Here is a 23,074-nt window from a genome sequence, read left to right as displayed (position 1 = left end):
CCCCTTCCCCTATTTCCAGCCCATACCAAGACATAACAGATTTCAGTAAGGGTCTAAAGCTTTACTGAGCTACCTAAACAAAAACAGAAAGGGTGAGATGTGGGAAATATGCGCTTGCCAGCAAGCCATTTCATCAGGGTTTAAACATTATCTTCCCTTCTCCCTGGCCTTGCCTGAATAAAAGCATCACTTGTGCTTAAGCCTCTCTGCCAAGGAAAGGATACCTGACTTCATGTATTTCTCTGGCTTATAATTAATCCTGTTTGCCTGAAAGTAGGGCTGGGTGTTCCCTAGTCAGAGGCAGGACAAAGTCAGGAGGTATAGATTTCAGCAGCCAATGAAATGATCCGTGCACACCCCCTGAGCCAAAGCCAATAGTGTAGGGACTCGTCTGTTGCTATGGGAAAGTAGCCAATCATGTAATGACACATCATCTGCCTTTGTATGAATGTACAATAAAAAGAAGAGCCTCGTGAGGGCTCAGCCCTTCCCCTTCTCTTCCTGCCTGCGATGAAAGCTGACTCAAGTGTGTTCCTTGCCTCCATACTCTACAGTAAGTTTGGCACTGACCCGCAAACGAGCATTCTCTGTCGCCGGTCCACTACTGTGGAACTCACTCCCGGAACATATCCCGGAACATATCCGTCTGACCGCCAACCGTACAGAATTTAAGAAATTGTTAAAAACTCATCTCTTCACCCAAGCATACAATTTATATTATATTAAGTTTACTACACTACATTATGATTGGTAATTTAACTGTCTATTTTATAAATTCTAATTTGTTTGTATATGATTTTATGACCTGTTTGTTAATGTGTAATACCAATTGTGTATGTGCAAATATGTAAACCGCCTAGACGGATAGTCCCCTACCCATTGTGTGGTATATAAGAATTTTAAATAAATAAATAAATAAATGATGTAGATAATTTCTCCAAGTCCAAAACGAAGGAGGGTCGGTACTCCTCCACTGCAACAAAATTACCTTTTTCCCCACCAAGCATGCCTTCAGAATGAATAACCCAATCCCTCTTTTTCTCACTGGTAATTTTGGTAAGCAGCCAAACAAAAATGTCATAGGTGTTACGGGCAAAGTAAGAGCTAATAATGTCATGAGATATCAAGAAATGCGCCCCCAAAACTAATAGGGGGGCATGCCCAAAAAGAATGAGATATCGTGCCTACTGCACTATTACATCTCGTACAAAGATCAGAGAAGATAAGTTTTGATTGATAGGCTACTTGTACAGTCACATAAGCCCTGCGGAGAAATTTATACTGCATTTCTCTATAATACATATTGTCTGTAATGTATTTTTTTTAGTGAGAAAGAACTACAGCATGAAAATGAACACTTCTGATATCATGAGGATCCATAAAGTGAAATGTATCAGCATACCAGGTTGAACTAGATTATCTACAAACATATTATCCAGGTGAGGATAAATAAGCTACAAATGTTTTCTTAACATTAATGGGGTATTTCATATTGAAAAGCCACATTCAACAAATTTAGTAGCTTGAAGGCTTTTTGTGAACCAGGCACTGTACAATAAATAACTTACTAAATCAGCTGAACACTGGTCTTTATAAAAGGTTCATAGATGATACCTGAATGATTTGTGAGCCTCAACTGGATGTTAATCAAAATTATGAATGGCCCTAGCTTAAAATATTTCCCATCATTTCCTGGTTTCCACCCCTAATACTGTCCAATCTTAACTCAAGATGGGCTAAAACGGATCCCATTTTGTTTGGTTATTTTTTTTTTGCTGATCATATCTAAACTGCATCAAAATACAACACTTTTAGCTGAAACACGAGAAACACCAAAGCACCATATTGCATGTCCTAGAAATTAGCTTCACAGAAAAATGTAGTACCTTGGTTGACACTAGCATGGTTGAGAATCTCTCTTCAATAAACCAATGCTAACACTGTAGATTTTCTATTACTGAGAAGAGGATATTGATAAGTGAGGAGAAGAACAGAGTAGAGGTGCTTTTAATTGTTCAAAATGGTAAATTCAATAGTTGTATAAACTGAAAATTAGTCAGTCAAAGAACATAGGGCCAGATTTTAAGACCTACGTGTGGGAGTAGATTGTGCGCGCAACCCGGCGCGCACAAATCTATATCCGATTTTATAACATGTGTGCGCAGCCGCTCGCATGTTATAAAATCCGGGGTTGACACACGCAAGGGGGTGCACACTTGTGCAACTTGTGCGCGCAGAGCCCTAGGAGAGCCCCGATGGCTTTCCTTGTCCCCTCCGAGGCTGCTCTGAAATTGGAGCAGCCTCGGAGGGAACTTTCCTTCCGCGCCCACCCCCCCCAACTTCCCCTCCCTTCCCCGCCCTCCAGCCCTATCTAACCCCCCCTAACCTTTATTATTTAAGTTGCACCTGCCTCTAGGCAGGCATAGGTTGCGTGCGCCGACCAAGTGCCGGTGCGTGATCCCCCAGCCTAGCGGGCCTTCAGAGGCCTCTGGCCACGCCCCTGCCCCTTTTTCAAGCTCCAGAACATGCGTGCATCACTGAGCCTATGCAAAATAGGCTCGGCACGCGCAGGGCTTTTAAAATCTGCCCCATAACGTTTATAGTTTGTTACATACCTGGGCACTAATCTCCTCTCGACGCAGTAACCGGATTGCAAGCCGCAGCAGCCCAACCACTGCCCGATCAACCAGGAAACAGAACTCCACAGCATGGACACACAGATGGTACAGGTGATCTCGCACAGCCTGCCAGACACATGCCACTCTATCCCTGGTAAGCAGAAGAGAAGAGCTAATAAGATACAAGGACAGTGGGAACAGATCTTACCCAGCCTCCAATGACCAGAATTCAGTGAAATCACACTATCTCTGCATTTCAATGGTTATGAATTTTGTTTTCAAGACCTCAGAAATTGCCATTTGTGAAATAATATACCACTGCAACAATGATTCCATTCACAAGGAAACCTTCTGGTAATGAAAGTAAAGCAATCTACTTTTTCTTTTGGTTCTTCCTGCTCCTCTACGAATCCAGCTCATTCAAAAATGGCCTATGCAGCCATGAGCCACCATTTGCAATTCCCTAGTTTTTCCACCCCCTCTCAACTCAGTCCAGTCACAGAAGTGATGGTCCTTGCCCAGAAGCCACAAACTGTGGCTCCTCCTGGAACCTAGCTAACATGGACCTTAAGTCTGGTCACTGAATATTGTCGCTGAGTGATGGCTGACTTCCTTCTTCCCTGGACTTTCTCCACAGCATCCCCAGCATTAGCAGGTATGGAGAACAGAAACCTGGCTTGACAAACTTGAGTCTTTCTCATTGCAGTGTGTAGCTAGCTCTGATCTTCTGTTATTAAATGAAAAAATTGCAATAAGCTAATTGCTATATTACGAGCAAACACACACATATGTATCATACACATCCTTCACTGGCATATAAAGTAGTGCTATAATACCAACAATGATGTTTAGAAGAAAATATTCCATATTGATAGCCTACATAGATAAATTACAGATCTTCCATTATCAGGAAGAAATCATTTCTACTCTTTTTTGTCTTTTGCACAGGAGGAAAAAATGAAGGTATACCATAAATGGATAATATAAATAAGGAGAACCTGAAATCTTCAGTCTGATAATCAACCTTTTGTTGTTGCTGATAAGAGTCTGCAAAACCTATAGGGTTCTCTGTAAATCCCTTCTGTTTCAGGTACAATGAGAAAGCAGAGTTGCTTACCTATAACAGGAGTTCTCCCAGGACAGCAGGATGGTAATCCTCACATAATGGTGGATTAACAAGCTACAGGCTGACTCATGTTTGATTTGGACCAACAGCGTACAACTTGTGCAACAGGCACAACAACTGGTGTACTGTTGGGAAAAATGAGGCAGCCTGAAATCACAGCAGGTTGGATGTGGAAAGAATTGGGATTATACTGGAAATAAGTTCTTCAAGACAGATTGGCCAAAGGCCTCGGTAGTCACTGTTGTCTAGGCAGTAATGTGCTGCAAATGTGCGAAGAGAGCTCCATGTTACAGCTTTACAGATGTCAGCAATCGGTACTGAACGATAGTGTGCTACTGAGGTTGCCATGGCTCTCACTGAGTGCGCCTTCACTTGTCCCTGGAGAGGAAGGCCTGCTTTTTCATAGCAGAATTCGATACAGTCTGCTAGCAAGTTGAAGAGAGTTTGTTTGCCCACTGCAACTCCCAGTTTGTTTCTGTCAAAAGAAACAGAGTTGGGTGGATTTCCTATGGACTGCTGTGCGGTCTAGGTAAAATGCAAGTGCACGTTTACAATCGAAGGTGTGTAAAACTCTCTCACCCTGGTGTGAGTGAGGCCTTGGGAAAAATGTGGGCAAGACTACAGACTGATTCAAGTGGAAGTCAGTAACCACCTTGGGAAGAAATTTAGGGTGAGTACGGAGGACCACTCGGTCATGTAGGAACCTGGTATAGGGTGAGTATGTGACTAACCTTTCGAGCAGATATAATGGTTACCAGGAAGAGAACTTTCCATGTAAGAAATTTAACATTGCAGGAGTGCAAAGGTTCAAACGGGGAGCGCATAAGCCTTGTAAGTATTACATTTAGATCCCATTCAGTAACTGATGGCCGGGGGCTTAAGTTGTAATAGGCCCCTCATAAACCGACTGACAAGGGATTGCGCTGTTACCGGAGCATCCCCGATTCCTTTGGGGTACGCTGAGATAGCACTCAGGTGTACCCTACTGAGGAAGTCTGGAGACCAGATTCTGAAAGGTGCCAGAGGTAGTCTAAAAAAGATGGGGTGGTGCAGGAAAAAGAGTCGATACCTTTTTGCGTGCACCACATGGTAAATCTTTTCCATTTAGAAGTATAGGATTTTTATATGGCAGGCTTTCGTGAAGCTACAAGCACTTGAGAGACATCAGTTGTAAGGTTGAGCGGTTGCAGGATCAAGCTTTCAACATCTAGGCAGTGAGGGATAGGATTTGAAGGTTCGGATGCGTAACAAGTCTTGGTTCTGAGATATGAGAGTGGGAAACCATACTTGTCGAGGCCAATACGGGGCTATGAGTATCATTGTCCCTTTGTCCTGTTGTAGCTTCAGTAGAGTTTTGGCTATTAGCGGTATCGGGGGATACGCGTTTAGAAGGCCTGTGTTCCAGGGGCCAGCGAAGGCGTCCATGGTTAACCTGTTTTGTTGCCTTTATAGGGAGCAGAATCTGTTCACTTTGTGATTCAGTTGGGATGCAAAGAGGTCTATTGTTGGTTGACTCCAGCGTTGGAAGATTCTGGTCGATACTACAGGATCCAGAGACCACTCGTGGGGATGGAACTGTTGGCTGAGGTGATCTCCTAGTACGTTCTGTATGCCTGCCAGGTAATTGGCCCAGAGATACATGGAGTGTGCAAGGGCCCAGTCCCAGATCTGCGCGGCTTCTTGGCAGAGGAGATAAGAGCCTGTGCCTCCCTGTTTGTTCATATACCAATTGAAATAGTGTTGTCTGTTTGTATGAAAACAGTCTTGTGTGAAAGGCAGTCCTTGAATGCATAGAGAGCATAATGTCTAGCTCGAAGCTCTAGAAAGTTGATCTGAATCGTTGCTTCGAGTTGTGTCCAAGTACCTTGAGTTTGAAGATTGTTCACATGAGCTCCCCAATCCAAGTTGGATGCATCCGTGGTCAAAGTTATCTGTGGAACTGGTTGCTGAAAAGGCAAACCTGTTAGCAATTTGGCTTTGTTCGTCCACCAGAGAAGTGAAACACGTAACTGGTGGGTTACTTGGATCTGGGATGAGAGCGGTTGAGTGGCTTGGAGTCATTGAGTCATTCACATGGTCAGCCTGGCTATAGGAATGACGTGGATGTGGAAGCCATGTGGCACAGCAACATTAAGAATTGATGTGCTGAGGCTGATTCCTTTGTGCACAGAGATACAGCTAGTCTGGAGAGTGTGTCTGCGCGGTCATTGGGCAGGAAGGCCTTTGCCACTGTGGTGTTCAACGCTGCTCCGATGAAAGTGAGGTGGTGAGATGAAATTAGGTGAGATTTTTGGTAGTTGTTGATAAATCCCAACAAGTGAAGTAGATTGATGGTGAGCTTGAGGGCATCAAGAGCTCTTTGTTTGGATTGGCTCTTGATGAGCCAGTCATCCAGGTAAGAGAAGATATGTATGTGGTTTTTGCGTAAATGAGTCGCAGCCACTGCTAGGCACACACACATCAATGCCTGACTGATGTGGTCCAGTCTGAAAGGTAGGACCCGGTACTGTTAGTGTTGATGTCCCACTAGGAAGCGCAGGCACTTGCGGTGAGGTAGGTATATTAGAATGTAAGCATCTTGAAGGTCCAGAGAACAGAGCCAATCTCCTTTTTGCAGAAGGGGAAGCATGGTGTCCAAGGACACCATCCTGAATTTTTTTTTTGTAGAAATTTGTTGAGATTGTGGAGGTCTAAGATGGGGTGGAGGCCGCCTGTTTTCTTTGGAATAAGGAAATAGCAGGAGTAGAACCCTCTGTCCTGCTGTGACTGGGGTACAGGTTCCACAGCCCTGGCGTCCAGAAGGGTGGACAGTTCTGACTCTAAAAGAGTTGCGTGATCTTTTTGCAACCACAGAGGACTGGGCAGTAAATTCTGGGGTACCATGAGAAAGTTTAGACGTTATCCCTGGGTTATTATGGAAATAACCCATTGGTCTGTGGTAATGTTGAGCCAATTGGTTATAAAATGATGAAGTCGACCTCCTACTGGCAAATCTGGTTCTGTTATCCACAGCATTATCCACAGGATTTGTGGAGGGGCTGCTGTTCTCTGGGAAGGTTTCAAAAGCCTGTTTGTGGAGGAGGCTGAGGTCTGGATGTTGTGGGCTGTTGAGGATGCTCTCTTTGAGATGGCCTAGCTGTCTTCATGCGAGATGCAGGTGGGTAGTATCTGCGTGGATGATAAAATGGCTTTTTAGGGTACCTTCTGGTTGATTTTCTCGCAGAAGAAGGGACCTCGGTAGTCACTGTTGACAACTGGCGCAGGGTTTCATTGTGGTCTTTCAATTGAGTCACTGCGCCTTGTATTTTGTCACCAAACAGGTTTTCGCCCGTGCATGGTAAATCTGCAAGTCTGTCCTGGATCTCAGGCCGCAGGTCCGAGGCTTTTAGCCAGGCCCATCTCCTGGCACTGATTCCTGTTACTGACATACGAGAAGCTGTTTCAAAGGAATCGTAAGCAGCATGAACTTCATGATTTCCAGCCTCAAGGCCTTTATATAATATGGCATTGAGGGTGTCCTGCTGTTGTTGAGGAAAAGAGAGTCAGCTACTTCTTGAACCTGTTTCCACAGATTCCTCTGGTATTGTGTCATGTAAAGGTGGTATGCAGCTATTCGTGACACCAGCATAGACCCTTGAAACATTTTGTGACCTAATATGTCCAGGAATTTGGGATCTTTGCAAGGAGGAGTGGAAGAGTGTGGTCTCAGTCTCATGGATTTCTTTTGTGCACATTCAACCACCACTGACTGATGTGGTAATTGTGGTTTTTGGAAGCCAGGGATGTGCTGGACAAGATAAGTTGCATCTGTTCTTTTATTTACTGGTGGAAGAGCGCACGGTTGTTCCAGAGACGATGCTGTAGATCCACGAGTACCCTAGTGTACTGGAATTGCATCGACAAATTGGAGAACTTCCAATGTCTTGGCCCTCCTACATAATGAGATCAAAGGGAATTGTCTATGACATCTCTTTATAACAAAATTGGCAAAGGAGAGGTCTTCTGGGGAGATTTTCTCCTTTCCTCCAGAGGAGATGGTTCCGACAAAATATCCTCAGTGGAAGTGCCGGTATCTATATCTTCCCATGTTACAGGTTGAGATCCTGAAGGAGGGAAGAAGGTTGGTGGTGTAGGATGTATTGGCACCGATGGATCCTTTGATGGCCTCGATGCAGGTTTCGGTGGCACCGGAGGCATCAATGGAAAACGATGGGCTAGGCATCGATTCAGGCATCGGTGAAAAGGGACTGGAATCTATGCCCTCATCGTCTGAAGACCCGGGAATGGGTATCGGGGTCTTCAGAGGTTGTGCAAGTTGCTTCGGTATCAGTGGCGCAGGCTGCATTGGAAGGGCACCGATGAGTGTATCCAGCCTGGTTAGCAACGGTGCAAATATCGATGGCTCCAGTGTCGGTGCCGGTATGGGGGCTGGCACTGGTGGCTGTAGGTCTTGGAAAGCATTGAGAACTGCCTGGTGGATGAAACCATCCAGTTCCTCCCTGAAAGCTGGTGTTGATATAGCAGCTACAGGGGGTGGCAGGCTAGGCGCTACTGGCACCTCCACAGGGACCTGTGGGGGCTCAGTACCTGGCACAGATATCGGTGGGGATCGCCTTGGGAGTTTGGGTGGAGAGGGTGTTAAACAGCTCCTCTACCCGTGTCCTCTTCGCAAGCAGCTCGATAGCCATCAAAGCCGATGCGGTATCGGTGCCGGCATCGGGAGTAGACGCGCGTCAGTGCCGGTGTTTCCCTCTGTGCTCGGCCCGGTCTTTCCCCAGCACCGAGATAGATGCTGTCGATGCCTTAGATGGAGTCGGTGACAGACGGTCACCACTACCCTGGTGTTCTTGGCGAGGTTTAATGATCAACTTTTTCGATGCTCCTGCCGGTGACGATTGGGTGGACACGTTGATGGAATCAGTTGTAATTTGAACAGGGTTTCCATCTTGTTGAGGTGTAAATAACCGAGTCACATCTTGAACGAGTAGATGTGACTCGGTTATTTACACTTTCGAATTATAGAAGGACTAGGGGCATTCCATGAAGTTAGCAAGTAACACATTTAAGACTAATCGGAGAAAATTCTTTTTCACTCAACGCACAATAAAGCTCTGGAATTTGTTGCCAGAGGAGGTGGTTAGTGCAGTTAGTCTGGGTTCAAAAAAGGTATGGATAAGTTCTTGGAGGAGAAGTCCATTAATGGCTATTAATCAATCATACTTAGGGAATAGCCACTGCTATTAATTGCATCAGTAGCATGGGTTCTTCTTAGTGTTTGGGTAATTGCCAGGTTCTTGTGGCCTGGTTTTGGCCTCTGTTGGAAACAGGATGCTGGGCTTGATGGACCCTTGGTCTGACCCAGCATGGCAATTTCTTATGTTCTTACCCTTCGGAGTCATCTGGGCACAACTTGGGCAGGTAGACACGTCGTGTGTTGAGCTGAGGCACAACACACAGACATCATGTGGGTCGGTAATAGACATGGTTCGGGGGCATTCCAGACATTTACGGAAACCTGTTGCCATAATGGCAGAGGTTGAGGCCCAAAAACCGTCGACTGCCTGCGGATACTGAAAAAACGGTGGGAGCGGCACAGACCAGGAATAAGAACATAAGAAATTGCCATGCTGGGACAGACCAAGGGTCCATCAAGCCCAGTATCCTGTTTCCAACAGAGGCCAAAAACCAGGCCACAAGAACCTGGCAATTACCCAAACACTAAGAAGAACCCATGCTACTGATGCAATTAATAGCAGTGGCTATTCCCTAAGTATAATTGATTAATAGCCATTAATGGACTTCTCCTCCAAGAACTTATCCAAACCTTTTTTGAACCCAGCTACACTAACTGCACTAACTACCTTCTCTGGCAACAAATTCCAGAGCTTTATTGTGCGTTGAGTGAAAAAGAATTTTCTCCGATTAGTCTTAAATGTGTTACTTGCTAACTTCATGGAATGCCCCCTAGTCCTTCTATTATTCGAAAGTGTAAATAACCGAGTCACATCTACTCGTTCAAGACCTCTATCATATCCCCCCTCAGCCGTCTCTTCTCCAAGCTGAACAGCCCTAACCTCTTCAGCCTTTCCTCATAGGGGAGCTGTTCCATCCCCTTTATCATTTTGGTTGCCCTTCTCTGTACCTTCTCCATCGCAACTATATCTTTTTTGAGATGTGGCGACCAGAATTGTACACAGTATTCAAGGTGCGGTCTCACCATGGAGCGATACAGAGGCATTATGACATTTTCCGTTCTATTAACCATTCCCTTCCTAATAATTCCTAACATTCTATTTGCTTTTTTGACTGCTGCAGCACACTGAGCCGACAATTTTAAAGTATTATCCACTATGATGCCTAGATCTTTTTCCTGGGTGGTAGCTCCTAATATGGAACCTAACATCGTGTAACTACAGCAAGGGTTATTTTTCCCTATGTGCAACACCTTGCACTTGTCCACATTAAATTTCATTTGACATTTGGATACCCAATCTTCCAGTCTTGCAAGGTCCTCCTGTAATGTATCACAGTCTGCCTGTGATTTAACTACTCTGAATAATTTTGTATCATCCGCAAATTTGATAACCTCACTCGTTGTATTCCTTTCCAGATCATTTATATATATATTGAAAAGCACCGGTCCCAATACAGATCCCTGAGGTACTCCACTGTTTACCCTTTTCCACTGAGAATATTGACCATTTAATCCTACTCTCTGTTTCCTGTCTTTTAACCAGTTTGTAATCCACGAAAGGACATCGCCTCCTATCCCATGACTTTTTAGTTTTCGTAGAAGCCTCTCATGAGGGACTTTGTCAAACGCCTTCTGAAAATCCAAATACACTACATCTACCGGTCCATCTTTATCCACATGTTTATTAACCCCTTCAAAAAAATGAAGCAGATTTGTTAGGCAAGACTTCCCTTGGGTAAATCCATGATGGAAAAATATATCCCGATGGGAGATCCTTATGAGGGAATGTTTTTCTGAAGTAAATTTCAGGATTTTTCCATGAGGAAATTTATGTGAGAATACTCAAAGAGCTTCTATCACAAGGCAAACTGCAGCGTGGAAAAAAAAAGAGACTGAATGGCGACCCCTGTGGCTTGAGGGATCATGGCATGCTGGGCATGCTCAGTGTGTCAGTCAAAAGTTCTAGAAACTTTGACAAAGTTTTCCGTGATAGGGCTCCGTCCAGTGACATCACCCATACGTGAGGACTACCATCCTGTTTGTCCTGGGAGAAAGTATTTTACAACATAAATTGCACCTGATAGTTTGGTGGCTTGGCATGGTTTGTTGGCTTACTTAGCAGTCAAACAGAGCCAGTCTTTGGCAAAGTGGTCCGTTGCTCCTGTCTGCCCAGCTACTCATACGCTTATTCTCAATTTTAGGCTAGTCGCTTGTTCCTGATTATAAGAGTAGCTAACAGTGGCAGCTCTTTGTAGACCACAGACATGATAAAAGCAGCAATGGGGCTCTTGCTTAACTTATTGTGCCACTGACCTCAGTGTATGCCATACCCTGTTTTTTCTTGAAGGACCCATAGCAGCACTTGCCTGTAAGCCACAGCCTCTGATCTGAAGCTGGGCCCTGCAGCACAAACCATTCTATTCCAAACCCCTTTACATGTTTCACTGTCCAGGATGCAGGCCTGCAATATGATTCTTGATTACCAGGTAAAATGTTCTCTATAGTGCAGCAATGTCCTGGTCCATATAAAAGCAGGAATCACTTATGAATATGCAACATAATGCTTTAGGTGATGAGCAGGCCAGTCCTATGCTGCACTCAGACCACCCTCAAGCTGAGAGGTCCATAGATGGGTAGAATATCTGCAGAAAATAAGGCTGGTTGGCAGACTGGCCCACTCTTTTTTTTGGTTGCCGGTTCATCCACCATCAAATCCCTCATCCCTGAACACACCCCGGTTGTGGCTTTCCTACCTCATGTGGGGATGGATATGCTTCTGTAAATATGGCATGTGCAAAAATGTGGATACTCTTACAATTAATTCAATTCTATTTTTTTAAAAAAAGTTAATAAAATCCATAAATTTAATTAACTTGTTAGGCCTTCAAGTTATCAGAAACTTAAGTTACACAGAACTGTTGAAGTCATGACAATTACTGAAAGACCAAGAGAAATATTTGAAACAACTGCCTGAAAACTGGCTATATCTGCAGAATAGATATCACAGATCATTGCAAATGACCTGCTGAAATGTTTAAGTGACACTGGATCACAACAATGATCTGCATGGAAGAACTGTCAAAAGGAAATCTTTTCTACGACCTCATCAAAAAAGTAATCTTCTAAAGTTATTAAAAAAAAAACCCCCCCATGTTAAGCCTGAAACATTTTGGAACAAAGTGCTTTGGACTGATAAAATGAAAATTGAATTGTTTGGCCATAATCACACAAGATAATGTAGTAACTTCCGTTTCTTAACAATGTTTCTGAAAGTTGAAACTGCTAGCTGGAAGAGCAGAGATTTTATATGGTCTTCCCCTGCTTTGTAAAGAGTGAGTTATCTTCATTCTCAAATGCTCAAAATACCTGCTTAGAGAAGCCTTAACAACTTGTATTTATTTATTTATAAAGTAGAAATGAATCAACTGTTGAAAGAGAATCCAAACATTTGCGTACTGTTTTATTATTTTCAATTTGTTAAAATTGCATTGAAAATTGCAGAAAAATGTTTAATTTTGTCAATTAACATGAAAGGCAGCATGAAAAAACTCGTACTCAAATATTTAATTGTAAAAAAGCGTGTCATATGTAGTCAATGCAATTAAAAAACCCTGAATATGGAATAATCATGTTATTTTTATCTTTTTCTCACTTCATTTTTCATAAAATGAACCAGAAAGACTCTTTATTGTAACTTATAATCAAACACGTGTTATTTAGTGATGCATATAAGAAACAATTATCTCCTCCAACTGCAAATAGTACAGGGTGTGCTGTATGCCAATTTCATCATGTTTGAAATCATGAAAACAGTCTCTGATAATGATGTTATGGCTAAACATCTGCTTTTGGGGTTCTTTGCCACATTTTAAATGAAAAAGCCCCCCCCCCCCCCCCCAAAAAAAAAAAATTCACAGATAATTTTGCCTTTCTCAAAAGCAAAAATGGGCTATGAAGTAAAAATAGGCTTTCCAAACGGAATGCTGACAGCGGAACCTTCATCTGCTGGGGGTAAGTTTGGACTTGCTAGGAATAAGTGCTTAAATTTGAGACAAAATAAAAAAAAATAAAAATATTTGGAGGGTTAAATTATCACTGGCTCTTTATATTGTCTGCTAGTTTTAAGGTTAGTATTTGTTTGCCAGAGTTAGAATTTGTGTTGTGGGAAAATAAAGTTGATTCTCTGAGCTAGTAAAAGATAGTATTTCTTTGCCAGTATTTGAATTGTAAGTTTACAAATGTCATTTACTTGATCTGAGAAGGTGAAAATACAGATTCCTGGGCAACTAGATACTAGTTTGATTCACACCTTCCTACCTTTGTTTCATTTTAAAAAAAAAACAAAACAGATCATCCCAACTAGGAACAGAGTCTTCAAAATAAGTCAGTATTTTAAAATAACATTAAATTAACCCTGATTTTCAGTGATTGACTAATTTTAGTCCTGCTGCTGCCACTAACATTAATCACCCAGATACCAAATTTAAAAAAACAGATTTTAAAAGACACCTAATTAAAAAAACTTAATCTCATTTAGCAGCCCTTAAAGTGAGATATACATTTGTGATTATAAATGTTCCTAACTCCTGAAAGAATTTGTAAGATGTATAGCATTTTAAGAAAATGTAAGTGATCAGACAAAACATAGCTCCCTTATGAGGAAAGGCTAAAGAGGTTAGGACTATTCAGCTTGGAGAAGAGACGACTGAGGGGGGATATGATAGAGATGTTTAAAGTCCTGAGAGGTCTAGAATGGGTAAATGTGAATCAGTTATTTACTCTATCGGATAATAGAAGGTCTGGGGGACACTCCGTGAAGTTAGTAAGTAGCACATTTAAAACTAATCGGAGAAAATTCTTTCACTCACCGTACAAAGAAGCTCTGGAATTTGCTGCCAAAGGATATGGTTAGTGCAATTAGTGTAGCTGGTTGAAAAAAGTTTGGATAAGTTCTTGCAGGAGAAGTCCATTAACTGCTATTAATCAAGTTGACTTAAGGAATAGCCACTGATATTACTGGCATCAGTAACATGGGATCTACTTAGTGTTTGGGTACTTGCCAGGTACGTTTAGCCTGGATTGGAAATTATTATGCACCACAGAATAGCACAATCATTAAACAAACTATGGCAATGAGTTTCTAAGCTCTTGAGAAACCCTTGTACATTTCATGCAGGGCCAGGGCTGCCCTGACTCTGGTGGTTACTTAAACACAGGGAAAGCAAAAGAATTGTCAAAGGATTTCTGAGCAAAAGTAGTTCAACTTTATAAATCAGGAAAAGGATATAAAAAGATATCCAAAGATTTGAAATTGCCAATCAGTACTGTTCAAACTTTGATCAAGAAGTTGAAAATTATGGGTTCTGTTAATACCAAGACACAGTCAGGTAGACCAAGAGAGATTTCAGACAACTGTCAGGAAAATTTGTCGAGATACAAGGGGGACTGCAGTTCAGTTTGCTCACCCCTGGTCTAAGGTGTGCTGTAGTTTAGAAAAATATGACATTTGTTGGAGAATTCTTATCTCAGTTCTGCCAGACTCCAGGTCACATGTTGTATCTTTCAAGGATCGACGGTGTGGTTTTGGAGCTGTTGAGATATGTGCTGCACAGAAAGCACACAAGTGACTCACAGATATCCTGTGGGCTGGTTTTGAAAAATACCCTCTGGGCTGATATTTTACTGCAATCCGCCCCTGCTCACACTCATACCTGGGAACTGTCCTGATTTGGCCCGGAGACTCCGGAATTCTGAACAAATTGTTGGGTCTCCGGGCCAACACCCGAAAACTCCAGGTGCCCTGTTGTACAAGGCCAGAAGAGAAAGAGCCTGGAGCAGCACGCACTCGGAGGAGGAGGAGCATCAGCACCTGTGCCCCAGAAGATAACGTGAAGCCCAGTGCTACGCGGCAAGAAAGACTAGCAGGAGCGTTGCCCTCCTCCGCGGAAAACAAGAAACTGAAGATGCAGGAAAAGAAGCAACAGTGGGGCCATTTGCCGAAAAATGGAGGAGGAGAAGGAAGAAGTAGAGTGCTTGATCGCGGGCCTAGGGAAAGAGGAGGCTCCTGTGGCTAATGAAAATCGAGGTGAGAAGAGACAATGAGAGTGCATGTGTGTATGGAAGAGGGAGAGAAATGAAGGAGTGTATATGTGTGTATGCATGTATGGGTGCGTGTGGAAAAAGGAGGGGGGGGGGGGGACGGGGGGGGCACCATCTCATTCCTCTCCTCAGGCAGCAGATTGCCTTGAGCCACCCCTGCCCCTGAGGCTGTATCCTGCCCTCCTTTAAAATGCCAGCAAAATCTTGCAAGTTTCCTGAGAAATAATTGCTCAAGGTAGAGAAGAAAAACTGAGTGTGGAAGGGGCAGACCCTGCTGCCCTCACAGCTGCTCCTGGTCTTCACCCAAATTAAGAAAAATTGCAGTTGTACCATGTACTTTTTTCATCAAATCAGAATCTTATTTTTGCCTGTGTTTCAATGTTTTGGTTCTCCTACCATGGGTACTAAGATATTTCTGCTTTTAATTCTGTTCCAGTTTGTAAACTCAAATTTGAAAAAGTTAGCTCTTTGAATGTACATAGGAAAATTGGTTATTACCTGCTAATTTTCATTCCTGTAATACCACAGATCAGTCCAGACCAGTGGGTTATGCACTCCCACCAGCAGATGGAGGCAGAGAAAAAAAAACTTTGAGGCACTGCTATAAATACCACTAGTGCCACCTGCAGCTCCTCAATATTGGTCGATGCCCAAGCAAAAAAAACCACTGGAACCAACTTAAACAACTATTCACCCCGAACAAGGCGAACATCAAAAAACAGGAGGATTGAATTCCCCTAGAGTAGGAAACCCTACCCCGGATCTTCGTTAATATTGGCATCAAAACTATTTCCTTCAGAATTCTTCAATACAGTGGATAACCCAAAGGTCAGCCTATCTTTCGGCAGTCATGTCTAGGCGGGCCTCTGGGCTGATCTGTGGTACTACAGGAACGAAAATTAGCAGGTAAGAACCAATTTTCCTTTCCTGAACATACCCAGATCAGTGGGATGTACCAAAGCCACTCTACTGTGGGAGGGATCTTGAAAGACCCACTCTTAGAACGCGTTCCCCGAAATTGGATTCCTACGGCGCCCTTATGTCCAAGCGGTAATGCTTGGAGAAGGTATGCAGAGAGGACCAGACCGCAGCTCTACAGATCTCTTGAGGAGAAACCAGATGGCACTCCGCCCAATTGGACAGTCTGCTTGCCCAGCGCTACTGAGTCTATTCTTGTCAAAAGAGACAAAGAGTTGGGTGGACTGCCTGTGGGCTGCGGTGCGCTCCAGATAAAAAGCGAGAGCACACTTGCAATCTAAGGTATGCAGAGCCTGCTCACCTTGATGACTGTACGGCCTCGGGAAAAAGGTGGGCAACACGATGGACTGATTCAGGTGGAAGCCAGTCACCACCTTAGGCAGGAACTTAGGATGAGTGCGCAACACTACTCTGTCGTGGAAGAACCTCATATAAGGCAAATAGATCACTAGGGCCTGCAGCTCACTGACTCTGCGAGCAGAAGTAACTGCCACTAGGAAAACATAAGAACATGCCATACTGGGTCAGACCAAGGGTCCATCAAGCCCAGCATCCTGTTTCCAACAGTGGCCAATCCAGGCCATAAGAACCTGGCAAGTACCCAAAATCTAAGTCTATTCCATGTTACCGCTGCTAGTAATAGCAGTGGCTATTTTCTAAGTCAACTTAATTAATAGCAGGTAATGGACTTCTCCTCCAAGAACTTATCCAATCCTTTTTTAAACACAGCTGTACTAACTGCACTAACCACATCCTCTGGCAACAAATTCCAGAGTTTAATTGTGTGTTGAGTAAAAAAGAACTTTCTCCGATTAGTTTTAAATGTGCCACATGCTAACTTCATGGAGTGCCCCCTAGTCTATTATCCAAAAGAGTAAATAACCGATTCACATCTACCCGTTCTAAACCTCTCATGATTTTAAACACCTCTATCATATCCCCCCTCAGCCGTCTCTTCTCCAAGCTGAAAAGTCCTAACCTTTTTAGTCTTTCCTCATAGGGGAGCCATTCCATTCCCCTTATCATTTTGGTAGCCCTTCTCTGTACCTTCTCCATCGCAATTATATCTTTTTTGAGATGCGGCGACCAGAACTGTACACAGTATTCAAGGTGCGGTCTCACCATGGAGCGATACAGAGGCATTATGACATTTTCCGTTTTGTTCACCATTCCCTTTCTAATAATTCCCAACATTCTGTTTGCTTTTTTGACTGCCGCAGCACACTGAACCGATTTCAATGTGTTATCCACTATGACACCTAAATCTCTTTCTTGGGTAGTAGCACCTTATATGGAACCTAACATTGTGTAACTATAGCATGGGTTATTTTTCCCTATATGCATCACCTTGCACTTATCCACATTAAATTTCATCTGCCATTTTGATGCCCAATTTTCCAGTCTCACAAGGTCTTCCTGCAATTTATCACAATCTGCTTGTGATTTAACTACTCTGAACAATTTTGTATCATCTGCAAATTTGATTATCGCACTCGTCGTATTTCTTTCCAGATCATTTATAAAAATATTGAAAAGTAAGGGTCCCAATACAGATCCCTGAGGCACTCCACTGCCCACTCCCTTCCACTGAGAAAATTGTCCATTTAATCCTACTCTCTGTTTCCTGTCTTTTAGCCAGTTTGCAATCCACGAAAGGACATCGCCACCTATCCCATGACTTTTTACTTTTTCTAGAAGCCTTTCATGAGGAACTTTGTCAAACTCCTTCTGAAAATCCAAGTATAATACATCTACCGGTTCATCTTTATCCACATGTTTATTAACTCCTTCAAAAAAGTGAAGCAGATTTGTGAGGCAAGACTTGCTTTGGGTAAAGCCATGCTGACTTTGTTCCATTAAACCATGTCTTTCTATATGTTCTGTGATTTTGATGTTTAGAACACTTTCCACTATTTTTCCTGGCACTGAAGTCAGGCTAACCGGTCTGTAATTTCCCGGATCGCCCCTGGAGCCCTTTTTAAATATTGGGGTTATATTAGCTATCCTCCAGTCTTCAGGTACAATGGATGATTTTAATGATAGGTTACAAATTTTTACTAATAGGTCTGAAATTTCATTTTTTAGTTTCTTCAGAACTCTGGGGTGTATACCATCTGGTCCAGGTGATTTACTACTCTTCAGTTTGTCAATCAGGTCTACCACATCTTCTAGGTTCACCGTGATTTGATTCAGTCCCTCTGAATCATTACCCATGAAAACCTTCTCCAGTACGGGTACCTCTCCAACATCCTCTTCAGTAAACACCGAAGCAAAGAAATCATTTAATCTTTCCGCGATGGCCTTATCTTCTCTAAGTGCCCCTTTAACCCCTCGATCATCTAACGGTCCAACTGACTCCCTCACAGGCTTTCTGCTTCGGATATATTTTAAAAAGTTTTTACTGTGAGTTTTTGCCTCTACGGCCAACTTCTTTTCAAATTCTCTCTTAGCCTGTGTTATCAATGTCTTACATTTAACTTGCCAATGTTTATGCATTATCCTATTTTTTTTCTGTTGGATCTTTCTTCCAATTTTTGAATGAAGAACTTTTGGCTAAAATAGCTTCTTTCACCTCTCCTTTTAACCATGCCGATAATCGTTTTGCCTTCTTTCCACCTTTCTTAATGTGTGGAATACATCTGGACTGTGCTTCTAGAATGTTTTTTTTTTTTTTTTTTTTTAACAATGACCACGCCTCTTGCACACTTTTTACTTTTGTAGCTGCTCCTTTCAGTTTTTTTCTAACAATTTTTCTCATTTTATCAAAGTTTCCCTTTTGAAAGTTTAGCACGAGAGCCGTGGATTTGCATACTGTTCGTCTTCCAGTCATTAATTCAAATTTGATCATATTATGATCTCTATTGCCAAGTGGCCCCACCACCGGTACCTCTCTCACCAAATCCTGTGCTCCACTGAGAATTAGATCTAAAATTGCTCCCTCTCGCGTCTGTTCCTGAACCAATTGCTCCATAAAGCTATCATTTATTCCATCCAGGAACGTTATCTCTGTAGCGTATCCTGATGATACATTTACCCAGTCAATACTGGGGTAATTGAAGTCTCCCATTATTACCGCACTACCAATTTGGTTAGCTTCCCTAATTTCTCTTAGCATTTCACTGTCCATCTCACCATCTTGACCAGGTGGATGGTAGTATACTATCACTATAGTCTTCCCCGACACACAAGGGATTTCTACCCATAAAGATTCAATTTTGCATTTAGTCTCATGCAGGATGTTTATCCTGTTGGACTCTATGCCATCCCGGACATAAAGCGCCACACCACTGTCCCATTGGTTATCCGCCTTCCACCATGTCTCTGAGATGCCAATTAAGTCTGTGTCATCATTCACTGCTATACATTCTAATTCTCCCATCTTACTTCTTAGACTTCTGGCATTAGCATACAAACATTTCAAAGTTTGTTTTTTTGTTTGTATTTTCATTCTGCTTTTTAATTGATAAGGATAAGTTAGAATTTTTTAGCTCAGGTGAGTTTTTAGTTACAGGCACTTGGACTACTTTTCTTATTATTGGAACCTCACTGTCGGGATGCCCTAATTCTAATGCATCATTAGTATCCTTTGAAAATACCTCTTTCCGAACCATGCGCTGCTGAGCGACTGTCGGCTTTCCCCTTTGTTCTAGTTTAAAAGCTGCTCTATCTCCTTTTTAAAGGTTAGCGCCAGCAGTCTGGTTCCACCCTGGTTAAGGTGGAGCCCATCCCTTCAGAAGAGACTCCCCCTTCCCCAAAAGGTTCCCCAGTTCCTAACAAAACTGAATCCCTCTTCCTTGCACCATCGTCTCATCCACGCATTGAGACTCCGGAGCTCTGCCTGCCTCTGGTGACCTGCGCGTGGAACAGGGAGCATTTCAGAGAATGCTACCCTGGAGGTTCTGGATTTAAGCTTTCTACCTAAGAGCCTAAATTTGGCTTCCAGAACCTCCCTCCCACATTTTCCTATGTCGTTGGTACCCACATGTACCACGACAGCCGGCTCCTCCCCAGCACTGTCTAAAATCCTAACTAGGTGACGCGTGAGGTCCGCCACCTTCGCACCAGGTAGGCATGTTACCAGGCGATCCTCACACCCACCAGCCACCCAGCTATCTACATTCCTAATAATCGAATCACCAACTATGACGGCTGACCTAACCCTTCCCTCCTGGGCAGTAGGCCTTGGTGAGATATCCTCGGTGCGAAAGGACAATGCATCACCTGGAGAGCAGGTCCTTGCTACAGGATCCTTTCCTGCTGCACCCGGTTGATGCTCTCCAATCATGAGACCTTCTTCCTCCAAGGCAGCACAGGGCTGCCAGTCTGAAGTTGGGACTTGGCTACTATGTCCCTGAAGGTCTCATCTATATACCTCTGTCTGCCTCAGCTCCTCCAGGTCTGCCACTCTAGCCTCCAGAGATCGGACTCATTCTCTGAGAGCCAGGAGCTCTTTGCATCGCATGCACATGTACAACTTCTCACTGGCGGGTAAAAAAATCATACATGTGACACTCGATTCAAAAGACTGGGAAGCCCCCCTCTTGCTACTGGACTGCTGCCTTCATCTCAATTTTGATCATTTCCTAGTTAAGTTTTAGGTTGCTATGGGAGTAGGAATGTGTCTAATTAACATCCTTTAAATGTATTAGTGAATTCACTATATGTCTGGTAGTGGGCTACAAGGGACTGATCAAACTCTCAATAAAGTTTTTTTGTGGTTTTTTTTTGTGAAAGTGGCACCTGCCTATAAATTAAAGGATGAGCTAGGGGTGGGTGGGCGATGGGTGGGAGGGTTGGGAAATCCAAACAGTCTAACTTCAGTTAGTCAGCCAGAGTGACTCACTGCTCTCTTGATTATCAAATGTTGGTACCTAATCAAACCAAATCACACTACGTCAACACCTTTCCAAGGTGAGTAACTGAACTGAACTTTTCAACCTTTTTACTTAGGTATACACTGCTCCTAGCTTATTTCTAGCTTCTGGCTTTTTTTTTTTTTTTTAAATACAAACACTCAGATCTGCTTACTAGTTGCCTTACAGACTTTTAAAAATAAACACACTAACTACTGCTTACTAGCTGCCTTACTGACTGTCCATTTAAAAATACAAACAGTCTAACTTATTTATTCGCTGCCTTACTGACTATTAAAAGCACAAACACACTAAATAATATTTCCAAATAGTTAACTTTGTCCCAATACGTTTGAAAAAGACAATGTCCCAAGCAAAACCTTACTGATTCCTTTCAGCCACCAGCAAGGTGATCCTCTCCTCTCAGTGCTCCCACTGGAATGTGCTCTGCTAATGGACTTGGCTGTAGAATCAGTCCTATGCTTTTTCCCTTATGTCTGTGTATCAGTACCCAGACCATAGAAATCGAGCCCTCTTGGTTGTTGTCTGTATCCTATTCCCCTTTTCCCCTGCCATTGAATCGGGGAGCAAAGCTGTACTTGCATTAGAATCATCAAGGCATATTGATTAAGGGTAGTAATCTCTATGTCTTGTGTTAAGGGTAGTAACCACCATACCAGCAAGTTACCCGTTTGCATGCTTTTCTCATTTCCGTCCTCTAGCCTCTTTGAATTCTTTGAATGTTTTTGTCTTCACCACCTCCTTCGGAAGGGCATTCTAGGCATCTGCCACCCTCTCTGTGAAGAAATATTTCCTGATGTTAGTTCTGAGTCGTCTTCCCTGGAGTTTTAATTCGTGACCCCTAGTTCTATTGTGTTTTTTCCAACGGAAAAAATTTGAAGTCCACGCATCATTTAAACCATTCCGGTATCTGAAGGTCTTTATCATATCACTCCTGCACCTCCTCTCCTCCAGGGTATACATATTTAGATTCTTCATCCTTTCCCATAAGTCTTCTGATGCAGACCCCACATCATTTTGGTCGCCCTTCTCTTCACTGCCTCCATCCTGTCTCTATCCCTTTTGAGATACAGACTCCAGAACTGAATACAGTACTCCAAGTGAGATCTCACCAAGGTCCTGTATAAGGATATTATCACCTTTTTCTTACTGGTTATTCCTCTCTATGCAGTCCAGCATTCTTTTAGCTTTAGCTATCGCCTTGTCACATTGCTTCGCCATCTTCAGATTTCCAGAAGCTATTACCCCAAGACCCATCAGTCTTTCACCCCCCCATCACGTACAGTTGTCTTGGATTATCGCATCGCAAATGCATGACTCCGTACTACTTGGCACTGAATCCCAGCTGCCAAATCTTCGACCTCTCTTCAAGCTTTCTTAAATTACTTTTCATTCTCTCTACTCTTTCAGGTGTGTCCACTCTGTTGCAGATAGTAGTTTCATCTGCAAATAGACAAACTTTACCTTCCATCCCTTCCACAAGGGTAGCTACTTTCATATGTGGTGATATCGTCGTGTACAAATTTTTGATTTCTGCTAGAACACTGAATGTATTGCTATTGTGGGAGTGGTGTTCTCTTTAACTCTTGCTTTATGCTTATTGAAGGATTGGGACTTTTTGGCAGCTGCTCTTCTTCAAAGCAAATTGCTATCACTAGTTCATGCTCCTAGATTTACTATCATCCATTTTTGGAAGATGGTCCCTCAGATTGTTGGTGTCAAGTGGTGAAAGTTGCGGTTCTGGAACAAATTTTGGCAGGCTTGAAGAAATTTAATCAATATGAGAAGACCTGGCAAAGATATTGGACTTAGAGGGGTGATAAGTTTTAATCTTTTTGAGCACTGATTTTTTCTGTAGTTTTACATTTTTATTTTACATGCAATTGCATTACTGCTTCTTAGTTATATAAGCTGGTGATGTTTCAGAGTTTACAAAAAAGTGGCCAGTATGATCAATCATTGGGAAACAAATCTCTTGGTATCCAAAATTAGGCAGGAAATACCCTGCAATTTTTGCAATAGATGTGCTGATAGAACCGTAGCATTTTCAAAAAGGCTGTGTTTTCCTTCTAATTTTTGCTATTTCTAACAGTTTTCAGAATTCAATATGTAAGGTTCTTTATTAATTTCCATCTTCCCAAACTGAACAAAGATGCTTATGATATGCAAATGCAATAAAGATGTC

General features: G+C 42.8%; 1 protein-coding gene across 5 annotated transcripts in view; it reads right to left on the bottom strand.

Annotated features, from left to right (window-relative positions):
• The window catches only part of GBF1 (golgi brefeldin A resistant guanine nucleotide exchange factor 1), a 739,811-nt gene that overhangs the window by 136,634 nt on the left and 580,103 nt on the right, over nucleotides 1–23,074 (bottom strand). For all 5 annotated transcript variants that reach the window (XM_029609015.1, XM_029609018.1, XM_029609019.1 and 2 more), the window contains one exon: nucleotides 2,616–2,769. In XM_029609015.1, the coding sequence (XP_029464875.1) occupies nucleotides 2,616–2,769 (154 nt within the window). The remainder of the gene's footprint in view (nucleotides 1–2,615; nucleotides 2,770–23,074) is intronic.

Source organism: Rhinatrema bivittatum, chromosome 7 (genome assembly GCF_901001135.1).
Source record: "Rhinatrema bivittatum chromosome 7, aRhiBiv1.1, whole genome shotgun sequence".
Classification (NCBI taxonomy): Eukaryota; Metazoa; Chordata; class Amphibia; order Gymnophiona; family Rhinatrematidae; genus Rhinatrema; species Rhinatrema bivittatum.
The sequence above is the reverse complement of the archived record's forward strand: the minus strand, read 5'-3'. Positions and strand labels throughout refer to the sequence as shown.